Source organism: Haliotis rubra, unplaced genomic scaffold (assembly GCF_003918875.1).
Source record: "Haliotis rubra isolate DU_JTF1 unplaced genomic scaffold, ASM391887v1 Scf454, whole genome shotgun sequence".
In the NCBI taxonomy this organism is placed as follows: Eukaryota; Metazoa; Mollusca; class Gastropoda; order Lepetellida; family Haliotidae; genus Haliotis; species Haliotis rubra.
Genome location: NW_025767140.1, coordinates 93,933 through 119,098, shown reverse-complemented (window position 1 = coordinate 119,098; position 25,166 = coordinate 93,933). Strand labels below are relative to the sequence as shown.

The window sequence follows — 25,166 nt, the reverse complement described above, 5'->3', positions numbered from 1 at the left end:
TGTACTATTAGGAGTGGTTCTCAGTAGATTTGGCATTACCCGTTAACAGTCTGACGGTCGCACCTCGTATACTCTCGAGCGAAACTCAGATTGGGAAACTTACGTATTTGAAGACACATGTCTGTCACTGCCGTAACCATGTACTTGCTCCGAGCACAAGTTTTGTCTCGGTCAGACTTGAGATACACCAAATCACCTACAGAGACATCGCATGGATCATAACGAAGACTACAAACGTTTGATTTGCTGCTTGGGGTATGATTCTGTTGTCGAGTTGATAACTGTTGAATGATCAGTTGTCTGTCGCAGACATGGCGGTTCTCGCGGTGATTTGGTCTCTCTGAGTGAGTACCTCCCTGGCAGAAAGTCCCCCTTTCCGTATTCTGGAGTTCAAATTGGCCGTTGCAAGGTTCAAAGTAACTGGTGAGAGATTATTATTATTTTTTTATTATTATTATTATTGGATATTTATATAGCGCACATATCCACGCACTAGTGCATGCTCAAGGCGCTGGTATTTTTTCCCTCGATCATTGGATGTCAGTCTCAGCGGCACTCAATCTCAACTCCCTGGGGAGTATACAACTCTTGCAGCCACTAGGCGCACCGAGTTATTGTAACTTCCTCATCCTAACGAGGTACCCATTCACAGCTGGGTGGACTGGGACACATAGTCACAGTACTTTGTCCAAGTTAACTGCACGTTGCTGTACCTGCAACTAGGTGTTTGCACGTATTCATGTGGCCACCATCTGGTCATATACCAACGGATTCGTGGGTTCTTTTAAGTGCACAGGGTTGTGTACTGTACACTAGGGGTTGTGACAACACTGAAAGAGTCTGCACACAAAGTTGACTCCAAGGTTTTTACACCCGGTCACAGGTGGACTCGATCCCGACACCTCAACCTCGCTGGATCACTAGCCTGGCGCCTTAGCCAGCTCGCCCACCGCGCCCAATTCGGGATTGTAATGGAGACACTCAAGGCCTAGCTCCACAATTGCTTTCTCGGTGACTGGATATTTGTTAGGATTCTTAAGGGAAACAATTTCCAAATAAATGCCTTGTTTGCTCAAAATGGGATCCTTGGCAAGTGAGATAAATCCAGGAGCAGGATCCACTCTGATGAGACATCCATCAGATCTGCAATGCTTGAGGTCCGCCGAAAGCATTAAGATGGCATTCCTCAGATCATCATGCTTCTCACTGGGTATGATGCAAAATTTTGTGAAAGTCGAAACAGTCTCACGGAGCACAAAGATGAGCTGGCCATAGCATTTCATTACATCTGCGGCAAGCGTGGAACATACCAGGTCCGGTACAGTTTTTGTTGACTGGGGGTACAGTTGTGAAGGGATACGCTTCAAAGACATGCAGTGATGGCAAGCTTCTGTTGCCAAGGATGTAGCTTTATCAATATCCAAGGCATAGAAGTATCTGCTAAATATCTGTTTGAGTTGATAGCAGGAGGGATGATTGAAGCGAATGTGAAGGGCAGTTAAGAGCCCATCGAGGACTGTTCTTGGTACAACAATACGTTCCCGTGCTTGTTGGAATGGCGTGTTGTCTTTGACAACTAGGAGGCCATCATTTGCTATGGTAGTCACTCTCAAATACCGTTTAACATCAGGAATGTCAGTAACCTTCTTACTTGAACGTGTCCCCTGAGACAGATGAGTGTGTGTACGTCTAAGGTCAGGGCACTCATGCTGTGATGCTTGCCATGCAGAATGAGTTGTTAATGGCATTTTGGAACCATTCTCAAAAACATCCAAAACGCTGAGGGAGAACACCACAAACTCAGCCGATTCCGCAATGAACCTGGAAACTTGACAGCTCTGGTCTGTGCACTCACTAGGGTGACGACTCATGTAATCCGAGGGGATATTGAAAACTCCAGCGATGTGTGAGATGGTAACACGGTACCTGCTGACCATAGATAGAAATGTTGTGACTCGGGCACTAGCGGAGAAACAGCCACGGTTGAGCTTGTTGAAGGCTTGAACACAGGGTCTGCTATCTGTGAGAATCTGTGTTTGGGATGCTGCTGCCGTGATGTATTGGGCGAAGTGCCTGACAGAAGTGCCAATAGCAAGTGCCTCAAGTTCACATGGGAGCCATTGCATTTGATGCTTTTTCAGTTTGACATTGAAAAACCCAGCGAGATGGGTCGTTCCATTCCAGTTAACATACAGAGTAGCTGCAACACCTTGAGCTTTGATGGACGCATCTGTGACAATACAGTGGTGATCTGGCGAGGTATAACAATAGTCTTGTAAGAGGTCAATGCAGATTGGGCATCACGGAATGCTGCAATGAGATTATCTGACCATAAAATCTTCTCATTTGAATGTCGTGCAGCTGTGACGGAATCCAAAGGGGACATCTATTTCGCGTATCCAGGCAGGACACGACTTAGGGCCTTGAATGTGCCAATGAAAGACCATAGTCCTTGAACAGTGGTTGGAGGTTTCACAGCGGATAAAGCTGCAATCTTGCGTGGGCTTGCAGTCAAAGAACCACTGCTCCAGATCCATCCCAAGATGCTGGTTGATTTGGAGCAAATTACTGTTTTGGAGGCACTGAGGCGAAGGTTATTGCGATGTAAGGCAGTGAGGACAAGGCGCCAGTAATGTAGAGCTTCTTCAGCTGTATCCCCACCACAAAACAAGTCATCAGCCAGTTTGATGACATGTCCTTCTTGAACAAGATGACCAAGTACTCGTGACATCAGTTCCTCAAGATAAGCCTCTGAACCCGGTATCTGTAACTCCTGAGGTAATGGGTATTATAAGCTGGACGCCCGGCTGTTTTGCACAAGATACAGTATTTACCCACTGTAGGGTTACCTGTCTTAGGCATCTGGTTGCGACTAGTGGGAGGCTGTCTGTTGCTTGGGTAGGTGGACGTATAAGCTCTAAAGGCTTTAGTGTCTTCAATGCTATGCAGTTCGTCCAACAGCGTATATAGGGCTTTTGAAATCTCAGGTTTGAGTGACACCAGAGTCTGATTACGGAGTTCGGACCCATACTTTTGCTTAACAAGTTGAGGGAGACCAGGATGTATCAATTGTAACCACAACACAACAATCATGTTTTCCATGGTAGGGAAGAGATCTTCATCAACAACTGGTCCCTGACCATGATGTTGAATGCCACATCAGGTAGTGAGAAGGTTGTTTTCTATAAAAGTCCTCAGGATTGGAACCCATAATGCTGTCTGACCTTCTGCCATATGTTATGAACAGACGTGGAGTTTTTGATTATAGAATTTCTGGATATGACACTACAATAATTCGTAATCTGACCGAGCATCAAGTCTAGCTGCACATGTTTTTGTGCTGTTTTTCTACGTGGTTGTGGGACATTTTCGTCATCATCAAGTAATCCCCGGGTAGGATTGACGGCAGTATTTTTCTCCCCCGTGAAGTCTTCTACGAGAAAAGGGGCGAAATTGTCATGTAATGACAATATATAAACTAGATTCTGTCGCCAGTTTTCAAAAGAGTTTATGGTTTCGTGTTTGGTCAATTGCCACTGCTTTGGAGCCCGATTTTGAGCCATGATTTCGATTCAATAATGTCACGAATTTGCAAGCACTCACGAAATTATGTGCACGTCCAATGAATACGTCGAAAAAGTCTTGAAAATACACTCGTTTGTGCAGGGTTGCTCACCGATTGTGTAGATATGAGGGTAAATGATGTCACTGGAATCCTGTTTGTCGGAATATTGAGTGAGTAAGAACGCCGCTGCCACCACGCCAATTAACAACACCGATCTCTCGAACACTGCGGTTTATTCGGCAACCATAACATGTACAGCCCAAAACTAGGAATGGTGAACTTTACCATTCCGTACGAAGGAAAAGAAACGAACGCGGATCGCGCGTCATGGCGATGTCTTTATGTCATTGCTTGATTATCCCACACTTCATCCATATTTGCAAACAATAACAATACCATCCGAACGATCGCTGATTCTTCAGAATGATAAGGGATGTTATTTATTGCCTCACCCTGTTCTTCGGAAGCCAGTCTTCAGCTGTGTTGTGTTTCAGTGAAATTGTCACTGTAGTCAGGTTCTTCGCAGTCATGTGATATCACTATGGCAATGTAACCGCTACTATTAACTCACTTAATTTCTACAAAATACTTCTTTATTGTACGGCACATTTTACGTTCAAGGATCCAGGACACTGTAACGTTATACTATTATCAGCACAAAATAAATCATTTGCAACTAATTTCTAGAAGGCTTAAAGAACCAATAAACTTTGGTTTTTTGTACTCTGTTAACTATTACATATGAAAGATTTGTGGTTAGACTTATGAGGAACACCAAATTCATTCTTAAAAAAATTGTGGTTAATTAATACCGAGCGATTAAAAGTTGCCAAAAGGTCGCCTGCTTCACTCTCGCCCGCCAACGAAACCACAGACAGGTTACGTAACTCTGTCGCCAGAGCACTGCAGTGACGTCATATGAGGAACGATTTTCAGTTAGTTGTATAGAAAGTGTGTAGCACGCTCATCATTTTGATGATTTCTCGATATCAACGACGACATGCCGAATCGTTGCTTTGTCGTCAATTGCTCCTAGGGGTCGGGCGATGGTGTCACCATGCACAGATTTCCACAGGACCCCGCAGTTCGTACTAAATGGGTTATGTTTGTGAGTGCAAAGCGAGCGTTGTGGAAGCCTGAAACGATATTTTACTTGTGTTCAGATCGCTTCACGGAAGTTAAAGAATCAAAACTAATTACTAGTTGTAGTAAAATATGTATATGATTGATGACTATAAAGATTTTCCATGACACAACTTTTAACATAACGATTTCTTCCTCGGAAGTGAGGTTGTGGTCGAAGTAACAATAATATTGTAAGTAGTATTATATTGACACCCACCTCGCTGCCACGAGAGAAATTGTTATGTTATACGCTATATCATGCAAAATCCTATTGGCCACCAATCAAATACATATTTTTCTACCAGTAGAAAGTAGTGTTGAGTTTGTAACTCGGTGAAAACAAACTTAAATAGCATTTATCCTCAGACTGGCGGATGTTGGCGACAGGGCGCCGCCATTTTTGAAAATCGTAAAGTGACGGGCTAAAGTCTGTTAGAATTAATGAGATTATGGTTTGTTTTTATCAAGTTAGAAAACCAAAACTACTTTCCACTCGTAGTTAAATGTGTATTTGAATCATAACCAAAAGGATTTTGCATGACACAACTTATAACATAACGATTTCTTTCACGGAAGCGAGGTGGGGGTCGAAGTCACAATACTGCGCGATAAATTTCTTGCTACATTCACATGGTTAATGTCCACTCACCAGTATGTAGATACTAGTCAATGTGCGTCTTTATATTTGGTCTTATAATCCTAATTAGTTTATTATCATACTTGTATGCATTTTGAAACTAAATAAAAAGCAGACGATCTGCTGATACTTATAGTGAATTTATAACAGAACTGTAATATCTAGACATTTTATAGTTTGCCAATGTGAATCATAATTCGCACACACACCCCATATAGTGTATGTTGTCTGTCTCATTACACTTCACGGCGAAAACAATGATTCTGTTGAATGCTACGACAAATTAATAAAAAGAAATGCAAATATTAAAATTAAAGCAGATTAAAGTTATAGGAACAATATCAGGCTATTACCTTGTTCGAGGAATGTATCCATCAATATCCACAAAAACGAGTGATATGCCATTCATCTGCAGCTGTTCCAAGTGATGTGTCTTTTAACAGTTTATTATACGAAAAATCTTTTCAGGTATTTCACATTGGTGTATAGTCTCACTGGTCACCCAAGATAGCACACCTGGCAACTAATTGCATAATGTCCGCCTTTCTTTAAAAACAGTAATTTAGTTAGCCAATAATGTGCAATCAATCAATGTATTGGCGGTTAATCCTTTGAAAGAAGAACGTTGTTTTTACGCAGACATCGACACGACAGAGTGTATTCAGTATAGATTAATAAATCTACATACATAAACATTACCTTTTGACAAATCCGCTGAGTAAGATAACAGTAATTAATCAATCAGCGTGTTATCAGTTAATCCTTTGATCGATGTTTATAATGTTGAATATTTACTCCAGACACAAGAAATGCCAAATGGGAACCTTTGTCGGGTAATCTAAGTGTGTTACCACTAATTATACCTGTTATAAATTCATTAACTGACCATCAAGTGAATGATGACAAATAACATGTGTAGGTTTATACCACCTAACACGGGTTACAACAAGGGAGTATTAATTGCTGTATTGCATGTGAAAAGTTATGGGCCGAGACTGTTTTGAGAATACAAACAGATTTTTACATGACATGATTAAATATCGAGGTAAAAAAACACAGAAATTGGATCGATTTGGATCAATCATTATACAAATAAGGCCCAACGACACCAAGCGATTTTGACAGAATCGTCTATGAAAACAAGTTGTAACTCGGAAACTAGGCAAAGCAGGAGACAAAATTAAATGACAGTATATTGTGAGAACATATAGCTTTCATTTTCCACAACAGTTGTCACGATTTCAGGTTTATACAAACCTGTAGACAAGATAATTTACCCCCTGAAATGTAGATGAATTCTGCATCGGCCCTCCTATCTATTCCTCATATGACGTCACAGAGACGCCCCGCTCTGATTGGTTGCAATTTCGTTCGCGGTGAGAATTGTGCACTGTTGTCAAAAAAGGTCGATTTAAGTTAATTAAAGACCGAAGTGAGTAGTTTTAATGTCGGGGTTTCATTTATAGCGATGCCAGTTAGTGATTTATGTATTTGTACCCCCCTAGAGTATATGTGATCTTTAAATACAATATAGTCCAATAATATCTTCATTTGGAAAATAATTTTGCCATTTGTAATTAGTTTGAATATGTATCATAGGTATTAAAGAAAGCCACTTAACACCAAATATTTTTTTATTGCTGAAGCCATGAAAACATAAAGTAATTTGATTGTCGATAGCTACATAATGACATTAGTAGGCGATGACTCTTGTGACATCAAAGCATCCAAAATATCATCTTATGGTTTTCAAAGACCAAAGAAGAACCATTTACGATTCACCACAAAGTAGGAACATACTTTAGCTTGTGTTCAGCACTGAAAAGTCACTAACTATGTGTTAACATCAATTCCAATCTCAAAGCTAATATTTTCTTGATTCAAAATATGATCAATTACAGTTTCATATGACTGCAAGTACACTGTAGTCACAAGTCTATGGGAGATAACTCTCATTTATTTTAATTCTTGCCAGGTGTGCCCTCGACGGCGAAAGGACAGTTATTCAGTGTTGACAACGTACATTTTAATAACGTTGACTGATTGGATCAAGAGTAACTCTGATCCATCACCTGGATTTCGTGTGATCATTCAGCCAGCTTTTGATATTCAGGTGAACCCTGTTAGCACCCACGAAAACGTACATACATCGCACAAGTGGTGTACGATAATGTCTAACTGGTGAACCTGTATTTCTGACTTTGAACAGTCCGTAAGGCCATTGACTCCTGTACGATCTCACGAATACTTGATGGGGCGCAGAGTTGGTCTGAAGCAGGAGGGTTACTCTGCAAGAGATTTCAGGCCCACTGGGGCTCAGACGGCTGCAGAAAGCAAGGAAGGAAGAAAGCCCATGGACGGCAGTCGTACAGATGTTCATTCTGATTGCTGTCCCGCACGCAGTATTCAGTGCCATTTTTGTCACAAGATAGGGCATTTTCATCGAGTGTGCAGGGCTAGGTATCAGTCAGGTACCCCAACTAGCAGATAGAAATTACAGTCAACCCCACGCAGGAAATTCCCCTACCGTGTTGAACAAACCTTTGACCATACTTATTTGAAAGTTAGTAATTCTCCTTGTTACAACCAGCCTAAATGTAAAGTTTTTACAGACTATATCTGAAAACGAGTGAGTGAGTGAGTTTAGTTTTACGCCGCACTCAGCAATATTCCAGCTATATGGCGGCGGTCTGTACGTAATCGAGTCTAGACCAAACAATCCAGGGATCAACAGTATGAACATCGATCTACGCAATTGGGATACCATCTGAAACGACCAGAGGCATAGAATTCATGTTGGTCTGGGAGAAAAGTTACTTTCATCAATTGTAGATTCAGGCGCTGGTTCTAGTGTTTTAAGCCTGGAAGTTTATAATGATTCAGGCCTATGGAAAGAAATCCCTATTCAAAAGTCAGATGTGTCATCTCTTGAAGGGATATGTCACAATATAATGCCAGTATTATTCAATTCAATTTCTTTTATTCAGGGTACTGAAGAGGCCACAGGCCTATAGTACAATACAAGTGTGTACAGTCACATGGTATTTAAAACAAATTTTCTCCTGTTGAACCCATGATAGATGTACATTGATAGATTTTGAACAATTTGTAGATTTGTTGCTTTCAACAATAACCTTAATTTATATTCACAGTGATTGATGCGGTAAAATGGGGGTATATATAACATTCTTAAATTGTAAAAAATACGGACAGACTAATATAAAATGATACTCATCCTCTATTACCCCTAAATCACATAACATACACAGTCTATTTTCTCGTGGAACATTATGATATCTGCCCTTTTCTATATTTAATTCATGGGATGTACATCATAGTCGTGCAGTTACTGTCCTAAACGTTTTAATGTTAACATCAAGGAGGTAATGCTCTGCTATAAGATCTGATTTAAAAGTGCTATATAATGAGGTTTTGGGTGATAGAGTTAGCGAGGCAGTCCAGAGTTGCAAGTACAAATCTTTTAACCTTTGTGTTACAGATTTAATAAAAACATTTGGGAAGCTAATACAATCAAGTTTAAAAGCATATCCGAATCCACATGTTTCAAGCATATTTCTCACATTTTTTACCCAATTTATCTTACCATTTCTATCATACATACACATTATATTGTAACATGTTTGGGATAACGTGACTGCGGCATATTTACTAACCTTATCCAATATCTTAAAATTTGCTTCTATGCTTCAATATATAAAGAGTAACGTCCACATTCTCCATAAACCATGCAATTAGAAGTACTGACCTTAACACCTAAAAATCTTTTACATGCATAAAGATGAACCGTTTCTAAAACATTAAAATGTGTAAAACCCCAAACCTCTGAGCCATATAAAAGAATAGGTTTAATTTTGGAGTCAAATATTTTAAAGAATGTATTATAATTTACTTCACCAGCCTTCTTCAAATTATGAAATATTCCCATAAGTATTTTCTTACCCTGTAGGGATGCATTATTTACATGTATGTTCCATGATAAGGTTTTTGAAAAATATACACCTAAATATTTATAACCCTTGGCTACTTCTAAATAATTGTCATTTAATGTCCATTTCTCAAACTTGGATAATTTTCCGCCATTCTTAAAAACCACTATCTTAGTGTTATGTCTATTTATTAGTCTTATGTCTGTTTATTAATGCCAGTATTAGGACAAGTTGTACTTCCCATCACAATTGGTGATTTATAATTGGAACAGTGTTTTCAAGTTCTTGCAAATTTTGAGTCTCCCATGATTTTAGGCTTAGATTTCTTGATACGTGATGAATTTTCAATCTTATACCTTGGCTATTTATTCAAAATGGTTTAACAGTCGTTCCAAAGAGGGCAGATGGTATCTTGTTACCACCTGTTGCTGGTTAACAATCAATCTACACGTCAGAACAAATGTCTGCTCGCTCGCGAAAAACCGTCACAATTCCTCCCCAATCAAAAACATAAAAAATACCTAGGTTTTTCAATGCAGTATCGACCGGGCAAACATATCACAGATATTCTGTCATACTTGCCATACCCCAAATGCGGGCCGAATTCAGACAATGACACGACAAGAGATCGATTCCCATTGCAAAATATAGATCATCAGGTTCGTGTGAGTTTCACTCTCAGTTTTATTTCTGTCCCCACAGGAGATTACTCCAAGCACACTGGCAATATGACGATTCCAATAAATTCCCACCATGTATGTGCAAATGACGCAGTTGTCAATCTTAAAGGACTGAAAGTTCCTGGCCACGCTTCATGGCTTAAAAGGTCTGTCAACCACAAACATAGGCCAGCTAACCCATGTCCACTCTAACATTGATTTGTGCATGTGTTTTGTTTCATGATTATGACTACATGATGCTATATGCATGGAGTCTTGCTCATATCGATGCATGCTATAGATGATTTATCATGGCCACAAGGTTACAAGGAAATAGAATCGTGCATATATGTTGAAATGTGTTGTCAAATGTCTTGATGTGCATATTCAGAATATTTCGACTACATACAGTCACGTGTTGGTTGATAATGATAATGACCAAATGCTGCGATGGTGTGTGTCACGTTGCATAGTACTACTTGAAGAATACGTTTCCGGGTTACTGACCACAATGTGTGGCATATATATCTATTACTTCAAAGGGAAGGTTGCGGGTCGCGCTGTCCATAAGGGACGTTGTACATGTTTCGCAGACCATTACAGAGGGTTTCGCTATCCGAGAGTGGGTTTCAACTTGCAGGAGAAGACACCATATGAATGCAGTCTCGCAGGTACTATGTTTCCCAATGCATGGAAACCTTTCATACGAATAGTGATAATATATGATTTGATTTCAAGTTTCTTCTTATGTTCATTATCGCATTTTAGAAACCAGGAGTCTCCTTCGACGAGTTTGGGTCTTCCAGCATCAAGTTTGATCTGTCCATACGACTTCCATGGGGTGTTGTATTTATTTACGTCACGTATCGATATCTCACAAGATAATATCAGTAAAGACATTAGACACTAATTCCGCACATTAACAAACTACTATATTAACTTGTCTCATACTGGACACCGGACACATCCCCCTACAATAGAAGAAAGGCGTGATCGTGCCAATATATAAAGAAGGAAACAGACCCCGTATCGCGGCGTTACTCTACTGCCAGTGATCTACAAAGTTGTTTAAATGGTCATCAGCAAAAGGACACCCCAGCTCACAGAAGGATGTTCCCATCCAATCAACAATGCGGCTTTATGAAGGGATTGTCCTCTTGTGACACATCGTTCATCGTGCAAGAAATTGTAAGCCACTACATAGAGAGATCTGATTCCATATACGTTGTTTTCTCAGATAGCTCAAAAGCTTTCGACACAGTTTGGCACACCGGTCTGATGTACAAACTGCATTATATAGGAATCCCTGACAGACTATGGACCATATTTGACAACATTTATAGTTGTGTATTTGTTAATAACAAAGTATCCTCATGGTTCCCACTGTACAAAGGTGTTCGGCAAGGCAGTATGCTCCCCGCTAATCTCTACCTCTTAAACATTATTCAACTCCCCGAACAACTGTCCACCAGCAACAAATGTGCCATTATCTTTGACCTGCAGATCTCGACATAGACATGAGAATTCATAACTTTGAGAAAAAGACAACAACTTCAAAATTATACCCACCTAATCTTTTACTCTTCAAAACTCGAAGTTATACTTTAAAAGGTCCACATTTCTTACTTGATTATAAAGTGATCATTCGAAAAGGACAAAAGATTTCAAGTTGTTTTTCGAAAGAAGTGTTGACTTATGAAAAAGTGTATAATAATTTATAATTGATGGTAGTTGGATGTATTCCCTTCCATCAATCCTGTTTGTGGTGAGAATATTGTCTCACAATTCTAAGGATCCTCTGACCAATTTTCATATTCAACAGGAATTTCTTTCTAACTACTTACCTTTTTATTCTCCAGATTTTCAAATTTACACCCAACACAATTTGAAAGATTTATATCATTTGGTTAAAATCATTTCTTCCTACTATGACAGGTGATTTATGGTCCTCCACCATTGTGGAGCAGCTTTCCCGTTACCTCTGACATAATCCATATCGCAGGCAGCATCCTGCTTATCATGTCAAAGCTACCTTATCCTCTCAGTCTTGGCCATCTGGCACGTGCACACATACGTGGCATTTCCTTTGTCCCTGGTGATATTTTCTACACATCATATTTCATACCGTGATGGAGTTCAACAACCTATTAACGACCAGTCATTTGTCAGCGATATAAACGCTTGTCAGTTGAGCACATCGACCATTTGAGACTACACAATGGTTTAGAATTTGAAAGGTGATCATATCCGATAAATACCCCACGTTTCAAAGCTATAATAATACTTTGTTAAATAATTTAACATTAAATATCATCATGCTTTTCCCTCCTTCATAATTACCGAATCACAAAGAGAATGGTCAGTCATATCTTAATACTCAAAGATTCTTATCCGTGTTTCAATGTATACTCTCAGTCCACATATTTATCTATGTTGTTCATATTTTGTGTTCTAAACTGCAAAGCACTTACTGAATATTGTAAGCTCATATACTATTATACGATTATAGAAACAGTCTATTGTTTATACGCCGTTGTATTCGTACTTATTAATGACCTGTTGTATAGGTACCGGAAAAGCGTTATTCAACTCAAGTTGTCATTCTGCACGCAGACATCAGTCAAGAGTGATGTTACTGCCAACTGTGATTTGTACACAGGCTGAAGTTAAGGGTATCGTATTTCAACATGTATTAATGTCGTGTCCAATTCCAGTTATACCACTAACTAAATTCGCAGTGGTTTACCACTCGTTTGAAGTGTTGGACATTGATTATGGGAGACCACTTAAGTTCCTCCCCCTCTGTCGTCTGGTCCACGCCACATCGATCCTCTGGCTACACAATTGCTGTTACTGACGAACGCTGTCGCACAAGTTTGGGGCACTGAGCAACGCAACGCCCATGGAGGCTCATCATTGTCGTTCAACACTGCAGACCTCTACTGTCATGTGTTCCCCCGCCTACAAGTTGCGCACGCATCAAGGTACATCCTCAGCGAAACACCAGTGATCACTCACACAGTGTGCAGAACATTTCTGTTCACTTTGATGACGAAGCCAAGAACTATGCTGTGCGATACGACCAGGCTCTGTGTTCAGACATTGACTTTGTTGTGGCCTCGCACACAGTGAACAGCGTTTGGTGCAAACCCAGAACCAATCGGAAAACGACTTTTCCAGATGACCAGAGCAAGTTTATTCTATATGACTGACCAACGATGTGTGAACTTTTTGTGAATGGTGATGCCATATTTGGCCACATCAATGGCATTTTCACATTCAAGATTGACTTTAATTTAGTGTTGTGTTGTCATCTCATATATGTATGATGTGTATGCTTAGTGGTTACATAGGACCATTATCTTATTCTTTGGCATAAGATAATAATACACAGTATCCACGGTTTTCTCTTAGTTTGAAAGTGGTTATCATTTCTTATCAGAAATTACCGATCCTATTTGGCTTCGATGGTATACATTGTGTTTAACTTTTGACATATTTGACCTGATCTCAAGTTTAACTTATCCAAGCTGTGGGCAGCTGTTGTCCACATGCGGAGGATGTTATCAGGTAAAAATGCATTCCTAAACCATGAGAGGATTACATCAGATTCCGTATTTAGATTTGCAGTTTTGCTCATGAGTGATAACGGCTAGGCAGGTTGTGGAGACAGAAAGTTTCGAGAGAATGGCGTTTGGCTGTAGGCTACAGAAGGTAGAGACCGAACACATTAGTTGTGAAAGAGAGAACACATTAAGCTGACATTAAAACATTAAACAAATCAGCGAGTAGTGCGACTCTACATTCTAGGAAGCCAATCCACGTCACTCAGTTTCCCTTTTATGGTACGAGCCTATCCTGTATTGTGTTAAAGTGTTATTTAGAGAGATGGGGTGAGACAGAGCAAACCTATGTGAGTATAGAACTTGGTGTTGCGTTTATCTTTGAATGTATGTGTGCCAGTACATGAATGTAAAGCGGTTAGTTAGGAGTCGTTGTCGTCCGACCCCTCACTCCTCCTGACAGGTCGGTGATGTAACGGACTGAGATTTCAGAACTGACTATCTGTTAAGTTCGATTAGTCTTTCGCCTCTATACCCAGGTTCGACAATCGATTTGCACGTGAGAATCGCTGCAGACCTCCACCAGAGTTTCCACTGACTTCAGAGTTTAGCCAAACCATTACGTCAAGAACTGCGACGACAAGCAATATTTGACACTCTCTCAAGGACTGACTGACTGAGTTTGGTTTTACGCCGCTTTTAGCAATATTCCAGCAACATCACGGCGGGGGACACCAGAAATGGGACTCTCTCAAGGACTTGCATACACTACAAAGGCCACTGCTGTTTTGTAAGGAGTGTAGAAGACCTACAGTGAATAACTCAATGAACGTAGCTACGACGTCATCGATATCTACAATATTGTTGGTTATTATTGTGACACTGACGACTGTGGGTGTTCGTGGGCTGCCTCACGGGGCGATGTCATGTCCCTCAACACATGTGGTATCTGGGTCAGCATGACGGGTGAAGTGTACGTAGTAATGACACACAGGAAACTGAAAACAAGCCCAACAACGGTATTTAAAAGTTCGCGCTTGTCCTTCAGAAATGACAGAGGGATTTGAAACGAAAATGGATAGTACAACTTTTTTCCAACAGTATTTATACTTTCATGCCAATGTCATGTTACAGGAAGCCATGATTGGGAACGAACAGTACGACTGTGGCACTGACAAAAATGGATCACAGTTATGCTAATCTTGGGGAAAAGTAAGCAAAGGGCAAGGTGAGAGATGGGACACAACTCTACATAGCACAATGTGCCAACCGTATCCTTCCATTGTGAAACTATTAAGTATTGTCCCCATTCGAATAACCCTTCACCGTCGGTCTCTGTATTACTGGACCGAAAATTACTGACATAAATATAATAATGGTGCTTCTTCTTGTGCCTCTAGAGTGAATAACCAGACCGGGGTACAAGTGTGTTACAATGATATATCCCATGCTCCAAATACCGTTTAGATTGTAAACAGTCATGTATGGACTCAAGCGGGGGACATGTGAACAAGTTCGTTGGACTGTAAAAATGGCCGGCTCGTTGCCAGGTGATGGCTTGCCAGGTGAGGGCTTGCCGCCGATGTGGATGGCTTGTCGCCGAAGTTGTGATCTTGTCGCAGTGATTATCTGGTTTATATGATAATGGAGGTTCACTGCCTGTTTAAGCAAAATAAAATGTATAAATCTATGGTTGGTATTTTACGTTGGTTCCTTAATACATGTAATGTGTGATATGTACATAAATAATATGTAACATTCATTGGTACAAATGCTGCACGCATGAATAATATTTATTTGTATTAATATGTGTGTTGTTATTGCTATTAAACGGTTGTCGGGTGGTGCACCGTATCCAATGTCATTGTGTGTCATGTCATTGTAGTGGAGGAAGCATGATGTAGAAGAAACATCTTTCCTCCTCTCTGGACCTCTCTAACTCGCATATTCAGGCGGGTTGTCACATCACGTCGCTGTACAGTATTCATTAATCGGCCTATCCGTCATTAATCAGACTTCTGTCACTCATTTCACCAATGTCCGGTAGAATTTGGGTAGGGCAGGTAAATCTAATCATTTAACAAGGAATTCAGATATCAAAAAACAGTTTCTCCGGAGATTGTCTGAAAAATACAAGTGTACGGATAAGCGAGGGAGGATTATATATTACTCATGATTTCCAATGATTTCCAATGTTTTTCTCAAATCGACATGCACCATATGTCCTCGTGTTTGTGTTTGCCTGTAAATATGTTTGCAAACTCTCGCTCGGTAATGCAAGCGCTCATTGCTAAGCAGGAAAGTGTAAAAAACATATTTTAATATAGAAAACAAGTCAGCCGCGAATCACCAATCACTCACGTGAGCGACCCTTGGGTACGTTCATTATCTGTTTGCAGTAGTTGTACGAGCCCTGGTCTGTAGTCGTCAGACAGTAAATCTAAGGGTCCGTGTGCAACAGCTGGAGGAGCACCGTTGCAGATCTCCCAAACTCTGGGGCGCGGGATGTGACGTCACACCAAGACCTAGACCTGAACCATCAGCAGCCATGCACGACATCAAGGACCTGATCACGATAAGTCGCTGCATTGATCATCGCACAAATTACGAGAAGATTTGAAAGCACGTTCCTGCAGATAACTCCCCAAACCATCAGGCTACCTTCACGAAATCCGCCCGACTCTTCAGTAGGCAAAACGTGATTCGTGGTTAAACACAACCCTATTCCATTTTCTCTGGTTCCAGCGCAGATGCATTTGTGCCCTGCATAGACGTTTATTACAATTTATCTGTGCCAGAATTGGCACAACATAAGGACTTCGGGCAAGAATATGGGCAACGCGCTAGCGGTTTGACGTGGTCTTGGCATTGTTAACATGTGTGTTTCTAATCACCAACAAATTCAGCGCACGTGTTGATGGTTAGACACATGCCATTTTGGTCACATAATCCCGCAGGGCTGCGTTTTCACAAAAGAGAGTGCTGCACCTCGCGTGGTTCACCACAGTTGAAACGGGCAGATGCGTTTGGATAGACTTGGCAATAATCCGCACATGTTAACTACCTTGTACTATCCCTATCAAAATATACTTCATTTCTCCAAATGTAAAGTTTCTTTTTTGTTCAGTATATATTTCTCTATTTGAAATCACGCATATCCTGAGTCATCGATCTTCGACTATCGGTACTCATAGCCATACATTATATAAGACCGGTGCAAATACGCTAACAACATTGAGTACTGTCTCACCAAAATATAATATAATCTAGTGGCTTGATGTTTTCACTTAATACAGACAACCGTGCATCAATCCCTTGCATATGGTAAACGTTGATAATTCAGTAAGCAACGATTCAGTTCTAGTGAGTGAATAAGCTTTTACGCCGCTTTTAGCAACATTCCAGCTATATGACGGCTTGGACACCAGAAATGGGCTTCACACATTGTACCCACCTGGTGAAAGTATCTTCGGCGTGACGAGCGAACGCATGAACCACTACGCTACCCCATCGCCACTATTCAATTCTAAGGGGAAAATCAGTGTTCTATGTATGGAACAAACAGCATCGCTGTCCTGTTGATGCTGTGACGAGACTCATCAATCAAACAATGTATGCTTGATGTTATCAAATTTTATTAATATACTATGCTTTAAAATAATTATTTACGTAAACTCACCCTCGGCTTAGTCTGCGACCTCCTCTCGTCCACGTTATGTCTGATGTTGACGCCAGCTGCATTTCTATCCCCGATGGTACCACGTGGTCGAATCCGACAACACAATGATAAATTCATTGATGCATTAAACAGAAATGGAAAGCATGCTGAATACCACTTACACGGATTGTCTGAAAAGAATATGCCCTGAAATATAAAATACTAGATAACAATGAATACCATGTGTAGCTCAGTGAAGGATGAAAAATAAAGTAAGTTAATTAAACATGTGTCGATATAAGTACAGACATGCCTGACATTTCTGGATTCTCTGTCCCGGGTTCAATTATGAATAGGCCGCCGACAGATGGCTTGGTTATAAACGGCGCTAAAACAATGAAACAATCTGTAGTGAAAACAACACCGAATCATACACACATACCTTGAAATACACGCTGAGTGTTTTGATCAAGTGGAAATGAACACAACATTGAAATACACGCTGAGTGTTTTGATCAGGTGGAAATGAACACAACATTGAAATACACGCTGAGTGTTTTGATCAGGTGGAAATGATCACAACATTGAAATACACGCTGAGTGTTTTGATCAGGTGGAAATGATCACAACATTGAAATACACGCTGAGTGTTTTGATCAGGTGGAAATGAACACAACATTGAAATACACGCTGAGTGTTTTGATCAGGTGGAAATGAACACAACACTGAAATACACGCTGAGTGTTTTTTTGATCTGAGTGTTTTGATCAGGTGGAAATGAACACAACACTGAAATACTCGCTGAGTGTTTTGATCAGGTGGAAATGATCACAACATTGAAATACACGCTGAGTGTTTTGATCAGGTGGAAATGAACACAACACTGTGTGAATTTGGTTAAGGATAACGATTATTGCAGTTAAATAATTCAGCAGAATGAATTTTCTGATCCCATTTGTGGGCAGCTGGTTATGAATGCATATTGGGACATAAGTCTTATCAATTCATCTCATCATTCATTGACATAAAGTTTGCTCTAGTACCTCAATCCCATCTACAGGTCTTGTTAGGACTTCTGCTCATTCGTAAGTTGTACCACCCTGCCTTATATGTTCTCAGTAAGTGTGTGGCGTGGATTCACATATACTGCAGATATAATAAATGTATTGTGATCAGGCTCCTGACACACCTGTTTTGTCGCGTATAACGCGTTGCACACATAACTTTTTCGAAGTAGATTATATTAAACAAACATTTAGATGAGGCAGCGTAAATATGTGGTAAGCACCGAAACAATGGAGAATAGAAAGAGGCTTAGTCTCTCATAACTCCTTATAAGAGTGGCTCGACTTTCATTGCTTTTTGTACTGTGTCTATTTTATATTGAGGTGAGACTTTAATTCACTGTTTGTCTGTCTGTCTCTCAATGTAGCTTCGGTGTTTTGATTAGATATAGCGCGGACCATTGGTTGATGCGTTTTCAGTAAACAAAGATCTGGGCAAGTAGAAGCTTTCCTGCATCGAACACACTGATCACATACGGTGACCTTCTAATCTCTGTTGGAACAATGCCGTTGATTAGGCCATTTAACAAATTGGCAGCTTTTTGGAAGATTTTGACGTGCTGGTGGCATTTCCAGATTTACCGTTCCAGTAACAAACATGTTGTCCCATGCAATTTCCTCAGGTGAGCTGTACTAAGTGTCCTCGTCGTTATTTTTCGCGCACACAACTGGCTTGAAATTGTATGAGTTTGTTGTCTTTTAATCCGGTAGGGGTGGGTGACCTTCGTCGAGCACCCCTCCCATTACTGTTTGTTAGTGACTCATTCCTGAGAGGTTGACTATGTGCAGTCTGGCAGAAACCTTTTAGATTATGGAAAAGACCTTTGCGCTTTTGTTAACTGGTGAACATGAAAGATATTGTCATTATTGTTAAAGTTATGTGACACCAAATTCATGTACCTTATTCATGGCCTCATAAACCTTGCATGTTCAACGAACCATGTATTATAAACAGTTTTGGGACGTACCATAGAGACACGCTAAGTGGTTATCTCTTGTTGTGCACTATACCTAGATAAGAAGCCTGTTATGATGAAAGAAGCGGCATGCACAAATTGGCGAGCTCGTATTAGAAAACAAGCTTGCTGTTTAAACCAAGGCTATTGCGCCGTGCGTCGACCCTATTCATTCAGTGACACAAATATTTCCCTTGGCTTTTTGAAAAACTCGCTCGTCTGATGTTTACGAAATACCCAAACTTGCATACTTAAAATATGACAATTAAGAACAGCTGAGAAATAGGCCAAACGTCGGTTCAAATAAGGCGTTTAAAAGAAAGTAAGTGGTTAGGTATGCACATACGCAGTTGATTAAAATCTCCATCACCCATGTCTCACAGGGGATGATGAGAAAATCTCAATGTTTACCACGGATAGACTGACTTCGCCTTTAACGTTGTCATTGCATATATAATATAATCACACGTGTACATCATGAGTGGAAGATTAAGGAAAATGACTTACTCACATTGCATGATTTGCAACTTGTTCACTTCAGGCACCCGTGACGAGCAATCTTCGTGTGGTGAGTGCTGGGTAACGCTAATAGTTCTTCCCCCATGTGGAACCGGGACAGAATAGGTCCCCAGCACCCTGTTGCTGGTCGTAATAGGCGACCGAATTGGGCAACCAGTATGCCTAGAGTTGCGCCCCTGTGTTGGTTGAGGACGGTAGTCTGGTGGCTGAGGGCACAGGAGTTAGGCGTCCGGTTCTATCAATCGGTTGGTCATGCCAAGCCCTGTGTACAAGATTATATTTGCACATGTACACAATAGTAACAATTGATCCTGGTCATAAGTGAACTATTTTAAGTCACTAAATATTATATATGTTATTGCCGGCAGTCTCATGCCAGAAGGCGGTGGCTCATGGCCCCAATCTGGTGATGTTGACTTCCAAATTCAGTATAATATATCTTATTTCTTGTCATGGGCGACCCACCCTGCCATTCAATTTGGTATACAAATACTCATATTTGCGTCATATTTGCGTGAGTATAACACTCCTGTATCGCTGGTGTTGGTATCTTGGAAAACCGTTGCAAATTGACACTGTCCTTGTTGCCACTCCGTAGTGGTTGGGAACCTCCTTTTCATCATGTCACACATACAAGTTGGCTCATGTCGAAATAAAGAGAAGCGACGGTTGAATGAAATATATCACCCTACTCCAAATATAACAAATGTTATATTTGGGATTACATTTTCTTAGTAAAATTCTAGTACTTTTTGAGTTGAGCCCCATCCGGAATTCGAACTCACACCCTCAGAATCAGGCACCTAATCGCAAGCACACAAAGTCAGCCGCCCAAGTCGCGGTCTACCAAGTAGTGTAATCACTACTGAAAATAGTTCTGAAAACGTTGAATCATGAGCTCTATTCCTAATTATTGAAGCTACAAACTTTCGTAAACTAAACCCGTTTGCTGTTGTTTCTAAAGCTATCTCTGGGATCTGATGATAAAGAATGTCATTCGTCTTCGCATTAGTTTACTTCTGGTGGAATGAGCACGGAGACAGCAATCTCTCAATAGAAGTTTCTTCCTACGTCTCGTGGTGGAAGATACCTATGTTTAAATGGTTAATCGTACATCGTGAACAAGAGGAATAGGGGAAAGACTGCATACCAAGAATCTCAACAGTGAACGATATAATTTACATATACATATTTTATTCATGAAGTTTAAACATAACATGAATATGGATTGACACAACAAGCCAACGGCTTATTTAAGTGTCGCTCCATCAAATATAACACAATACCATCAATAATTAGTTTCAGAAACAGTTATCTCCACAAAGGCATGGAATGAATAATATAGCAAAAAGTCTACAAAAATACATTAAATGGTTCATGGTAATTGCCTACATAAGAGTTTAGAATAATTTGAATCTATTTGAAAGGGTTTGTATTTATGAACAGAGTCAAGGATAGGCTGATTAATTTGTTGCTTGAAGTTTGATTACCAATTGTCAGATCTCTACAAATTGGCCCAGGATTTGGGTGGATATCTCCGCAGCATAAAAGTAACATGATTATGTAAATTGAAAATGACGGGTTGTACAAGCTGAAAATAGCATTTTCAAATGGTAGCATTTTCCTTAAGCATTAGCATGCAATTTCAAATAGAAAACATCAACCGCCCTTCTGTAAGTTACAAGATTAACTGGCATCGAACATTGTTGGAGAAGTAAAAACTACGTTGGTTCAGAGGGTGGTTAAAAGGTAAAATACTTCAAATAATCTTGTAAAAGGTTGCATGCCATTTGTGGAAAGAAAGGGACGTGTTATGACAAGGGTATACACATCTTCTTAAAATATTACTGAACAACAAAAGAAAAAGGAAAAATATAACATCTATCAACTTTATCTATATGTATTATTTATCACGTAGAGAATAGAAAATACGGCCCCAATGAATGCACAAATAAGAATGGCATTTTACAGCGTCCTTGTTCAGTTATTTTCCGGTGAACATTTTAGCATTAACTGTGTCGTTGTAAAAACATTAACTGCCCATTGTCTGGCACAAGTCGACCTAAACGACGTACCCCTCAAAACCGACTAGTTTGTTTTTCCACCCATCCAAAGGTCGAACTTACGTGACCTAACCATCCAGTACTACCTAGATATACTGATCATACGTCACATTCCCACGTACTGTCGCCAAGTCAAGTCATGACAGACACATTCACACACCACAACAGAACCTACACCAAAGGCAACGGTGGGTTGAATGTATTTCTCAAGCGACTATCAGTTACATGGAGAAGAACCAATGTATCTTCGCCAAGTCCCAAGATTCCAGCGTTGCCGTATAAACAAGCCAAACGTGATTGTTGCTGATCGCTCAGTAGATGACGTTTGATGACCCATCTAGAGTTGTATACGGTTCTTCTTCGGCGGTTCCGTACTGTTCTCGGAGCAGCGAAATGGTAACTATAGTACTGTCGGAAATAGAAAAAAAATGTATTTTCTCATTTATCTCTACAATTTATGTAGTTGATAAGTGAAAGTGTGAATAATCTGTTAAACTAAGTTCGGCCTAACTACAGTCTCAGTGGTACAGAGATAGGAAACGGAGAAAAAGGACTTTACTGAGGGGAAATTAGTGCAGAAATGAGCAATGCGGTTTTTTTCTAAGTCCAAGAAGACTTATTTGGAACAGACCATGGATTTATGCAAATTAGTGTGCGACGATATTGTATTACAAAGGACACTTTTTAAATGCCCAATTTGAAATTAGACGTAGATTCATTATAAACGATAGCTGACGTAAAAAATAGTAACTTTTATGCCGAAACTATTAAGGATGTAGCTACCATGCAGTTTCACTGTCATTATAAAAAGAAACAGATAGGAGGGGTTGGCTCAAAAGCAAAACCTGGGGTCGGGCTTGGGGATAGAGATATCAGCTAAGATAAGATAATCCTTTAGGGCAATCATGCTGGGGAGGTACACGGCATGTAATAACAATTTACAAATAATATCCAGTCCTGTCGATCTTCGGGTGGTTATGCCACCGATATACCACGATGCGTTTCTATGGTTTTCGTGTATCATACTCTCTAACATATCTCAACATAAACTTTATGAAAGAAAGACACGTAAGATGTTAATCAATAGATGAGACATAGTCAACACACATGAAAAAGCACAAAATATCTTTGAGATGACCCCTTGTGCCTGTAGGCAGCACATGCATTTCATCCGTCGTTATACCTGGCTGAGCGACCTAATTGCCATCTATAGTCTGATCTATTGTTTTCAGCAGCTATTCGTATTTTTTCTAAACTTTTGCTCGATTTTACGAGGAAACATGCTTTTCTGGATATCGTATTACGCATCCCACTGAACGCCCAGTTAGGCCGAAGTGGGTTATTTCGACATATGCTATTTGCAATTGTGTCAATTTTAGGGATACAGAGTAACAGCCTAAAAACAGTTTTTTTCTATTTCCGATAGTACTATAGTGGTGCTTCAGAACAGTGCTGTTGGCGTATGGTTGTCGTCGAGTGAGTCTCAATAGTACTCTGTCTTTACGATCTCACATGACCCTGGGTCGTCCAGAATATGGGCGATCATTCACCTCATTGGTTTCCTTGTATTTTCTTACCAAACGACTGACAGCTATGTAGTGGACATTCATTTCCCGACCAACTGCTTTAAAGGACATACGGGAGTTGTGAAGATGACGAATTTGCCATCTGGCCATCTGACAATCTTCTTCGTACCATAGTGGCCGAAAAATGATTGAACATTGTAACCCGTGCACGTCCAACACAAACATGTGGCACGTGCACAAAGGACACTTGTGAAAATTTCGTGGGTTTGCTTCCACCAAGTACACTTGCAATAATGTCTTAAGTGAACATAATCACCATGGGCATCGTCATATACACGTGGTATTCGCACATGGTTATATGCCACGGGTCGAACTGACTCTTGCACATGTATAACTTTTGTCAAATAGCACGGCTGTTGCCTAATGAGTGGGAGGTCGAATTGAGCATAGCTCATTCATAGATAAGAGGGTACCGTTTGTTTCTTAGCCCGGGCTGATATGTCGAATTAGCAAAATGTCAATTTTCAGTTAATAAATACATAGATCACACAATATATACAAACAGTTGGCATTAAAGAATAGTTTATAAGGTAAGGGATGAGCTAATAGCATGCTACGCGATGATTTCAAACATTGAAACTTAAAGGTTCGTCAAGAAATCGGTAAGTACAGAAGTGAATTTTGGAATTAATGGTGAGTGAGTGAGTGAGTGAGTTTAGGTTTACGCCACACCCAGCAAAATTCCAGCTGCGGCGGTGGTCTGCAGATAATCGAGTCTGGACCAGACAATCCAGTGATCAACAGCATGTACATCGATCTATGATACGATGACATGTGTCAACCAAGTCCGCGAGTCTGACCACACGGTCCCATTAGTCGCCTCTTGAGTTGAATTAATAAATAATGATACCCAGAAAGTTTACAATCAAATAAGGCTGCACCTTCGCTAAAAGAAATATGTGGCAGTAGTGATTTAGAATAAACCATGGATGTCATGGAGTTCATGGATATCCAGTAAATATGTACAGTTATCCATGATGGACAGGTACGTAGAAGCAAGTCAGGTCGCAATAGCAAGGCAGTTATGCTTCGAGACTTTTTCCACGGTCAAACTTAAGCACAGCAAAGCGTTCCCATTCGAAGATAGCCATAACTGCGGAAGTGGCAGGACAGTCGCTAGTGAGTGGGTTGGGTCTAACGTTGCATTGAACAGTTTTCCACGTGTTTCTTAACAGTATTCCACTTGTTTCTCAACAGTTTTCCACTTGTTTCTCAACAGTATTCCACTTGTTTCTTAACAGTATTCCACTTCTTTCTTAACAGTTTTCCACGTGTTTCTTAACAGTATTCCACTTCTTTCTTAACAGTTTTCCACGTGTTTCTTAACAGTATTCCACTTGTTTCTCAACAGTGTTCCACGTGTTTCTTAACAGTATTCCACTTCTTTCTTAACAGTTTTCCACGTGTTTCTTAACAGTATTCCACTTCTTTCTTAACAGTTTTCCACTTGTTTCTTAACAGTATTCCACTTCTCTCTTAACAGTTTTCCACGTGTTTCTTAACAGTATTCCACTTGTTTCTCAACAGTGTTCCACGTGTTTCTTAACAGTATTCCATTTCTTTCTTAACAGTTTTCCACTTGTTTCTTAACAGTATTCCACTTGTCACTTGTTTCTTCACAGTTTTCCACGTGTTTCTTAACAGTATTCCACTTGCTTCTTAACAGTATTCCACTTGTCACTTGTTTCTTAACAGTATTCCACTTGTTTCTTAACAGTATTCCACGTGTTTCTTAACAGTATTGCACGTGTTTCCACTTGTTTCTTAACAGTATTCCACTTGTTTCTTAACAGTATTCCACTTGTTTCTTAACAGTATTCCACT

At 40.1% G+C, this 25,166-nt stretch overlaps 1 protein-coding gene across 2 annotated transcripts in view; it reads right to left on the bottom strand.

Annotated features, from left to right (window-relative positions):
* Nucleotides 1–17,874, bottom strand: part of LOC124290004 — a 40,818-nt gene extending 22,944 nt beyond the window's left edge. The window contains exon 1 of one of the 2 annotated variants that reach the window (XM_046726681.1): nt 17,176–17,874. Coding sequence is in view for 1 of the 2 variants with exons in the window: in XM_046726680.1 (XP_046582636.1) it covers nt 104–140 (37 nt within the window). In the remaining variant the exon portion in view is untranslated. Of the gene's footprint in view, nt 1–103; nt 355–17,175 lie in introns of those variants that run through there. The other variant, XM_046726680.1, reaches the window with a different exon arrangement.
* Nucleotides 17,875–25,166: the final 7,292 nt, after the last annotated feature.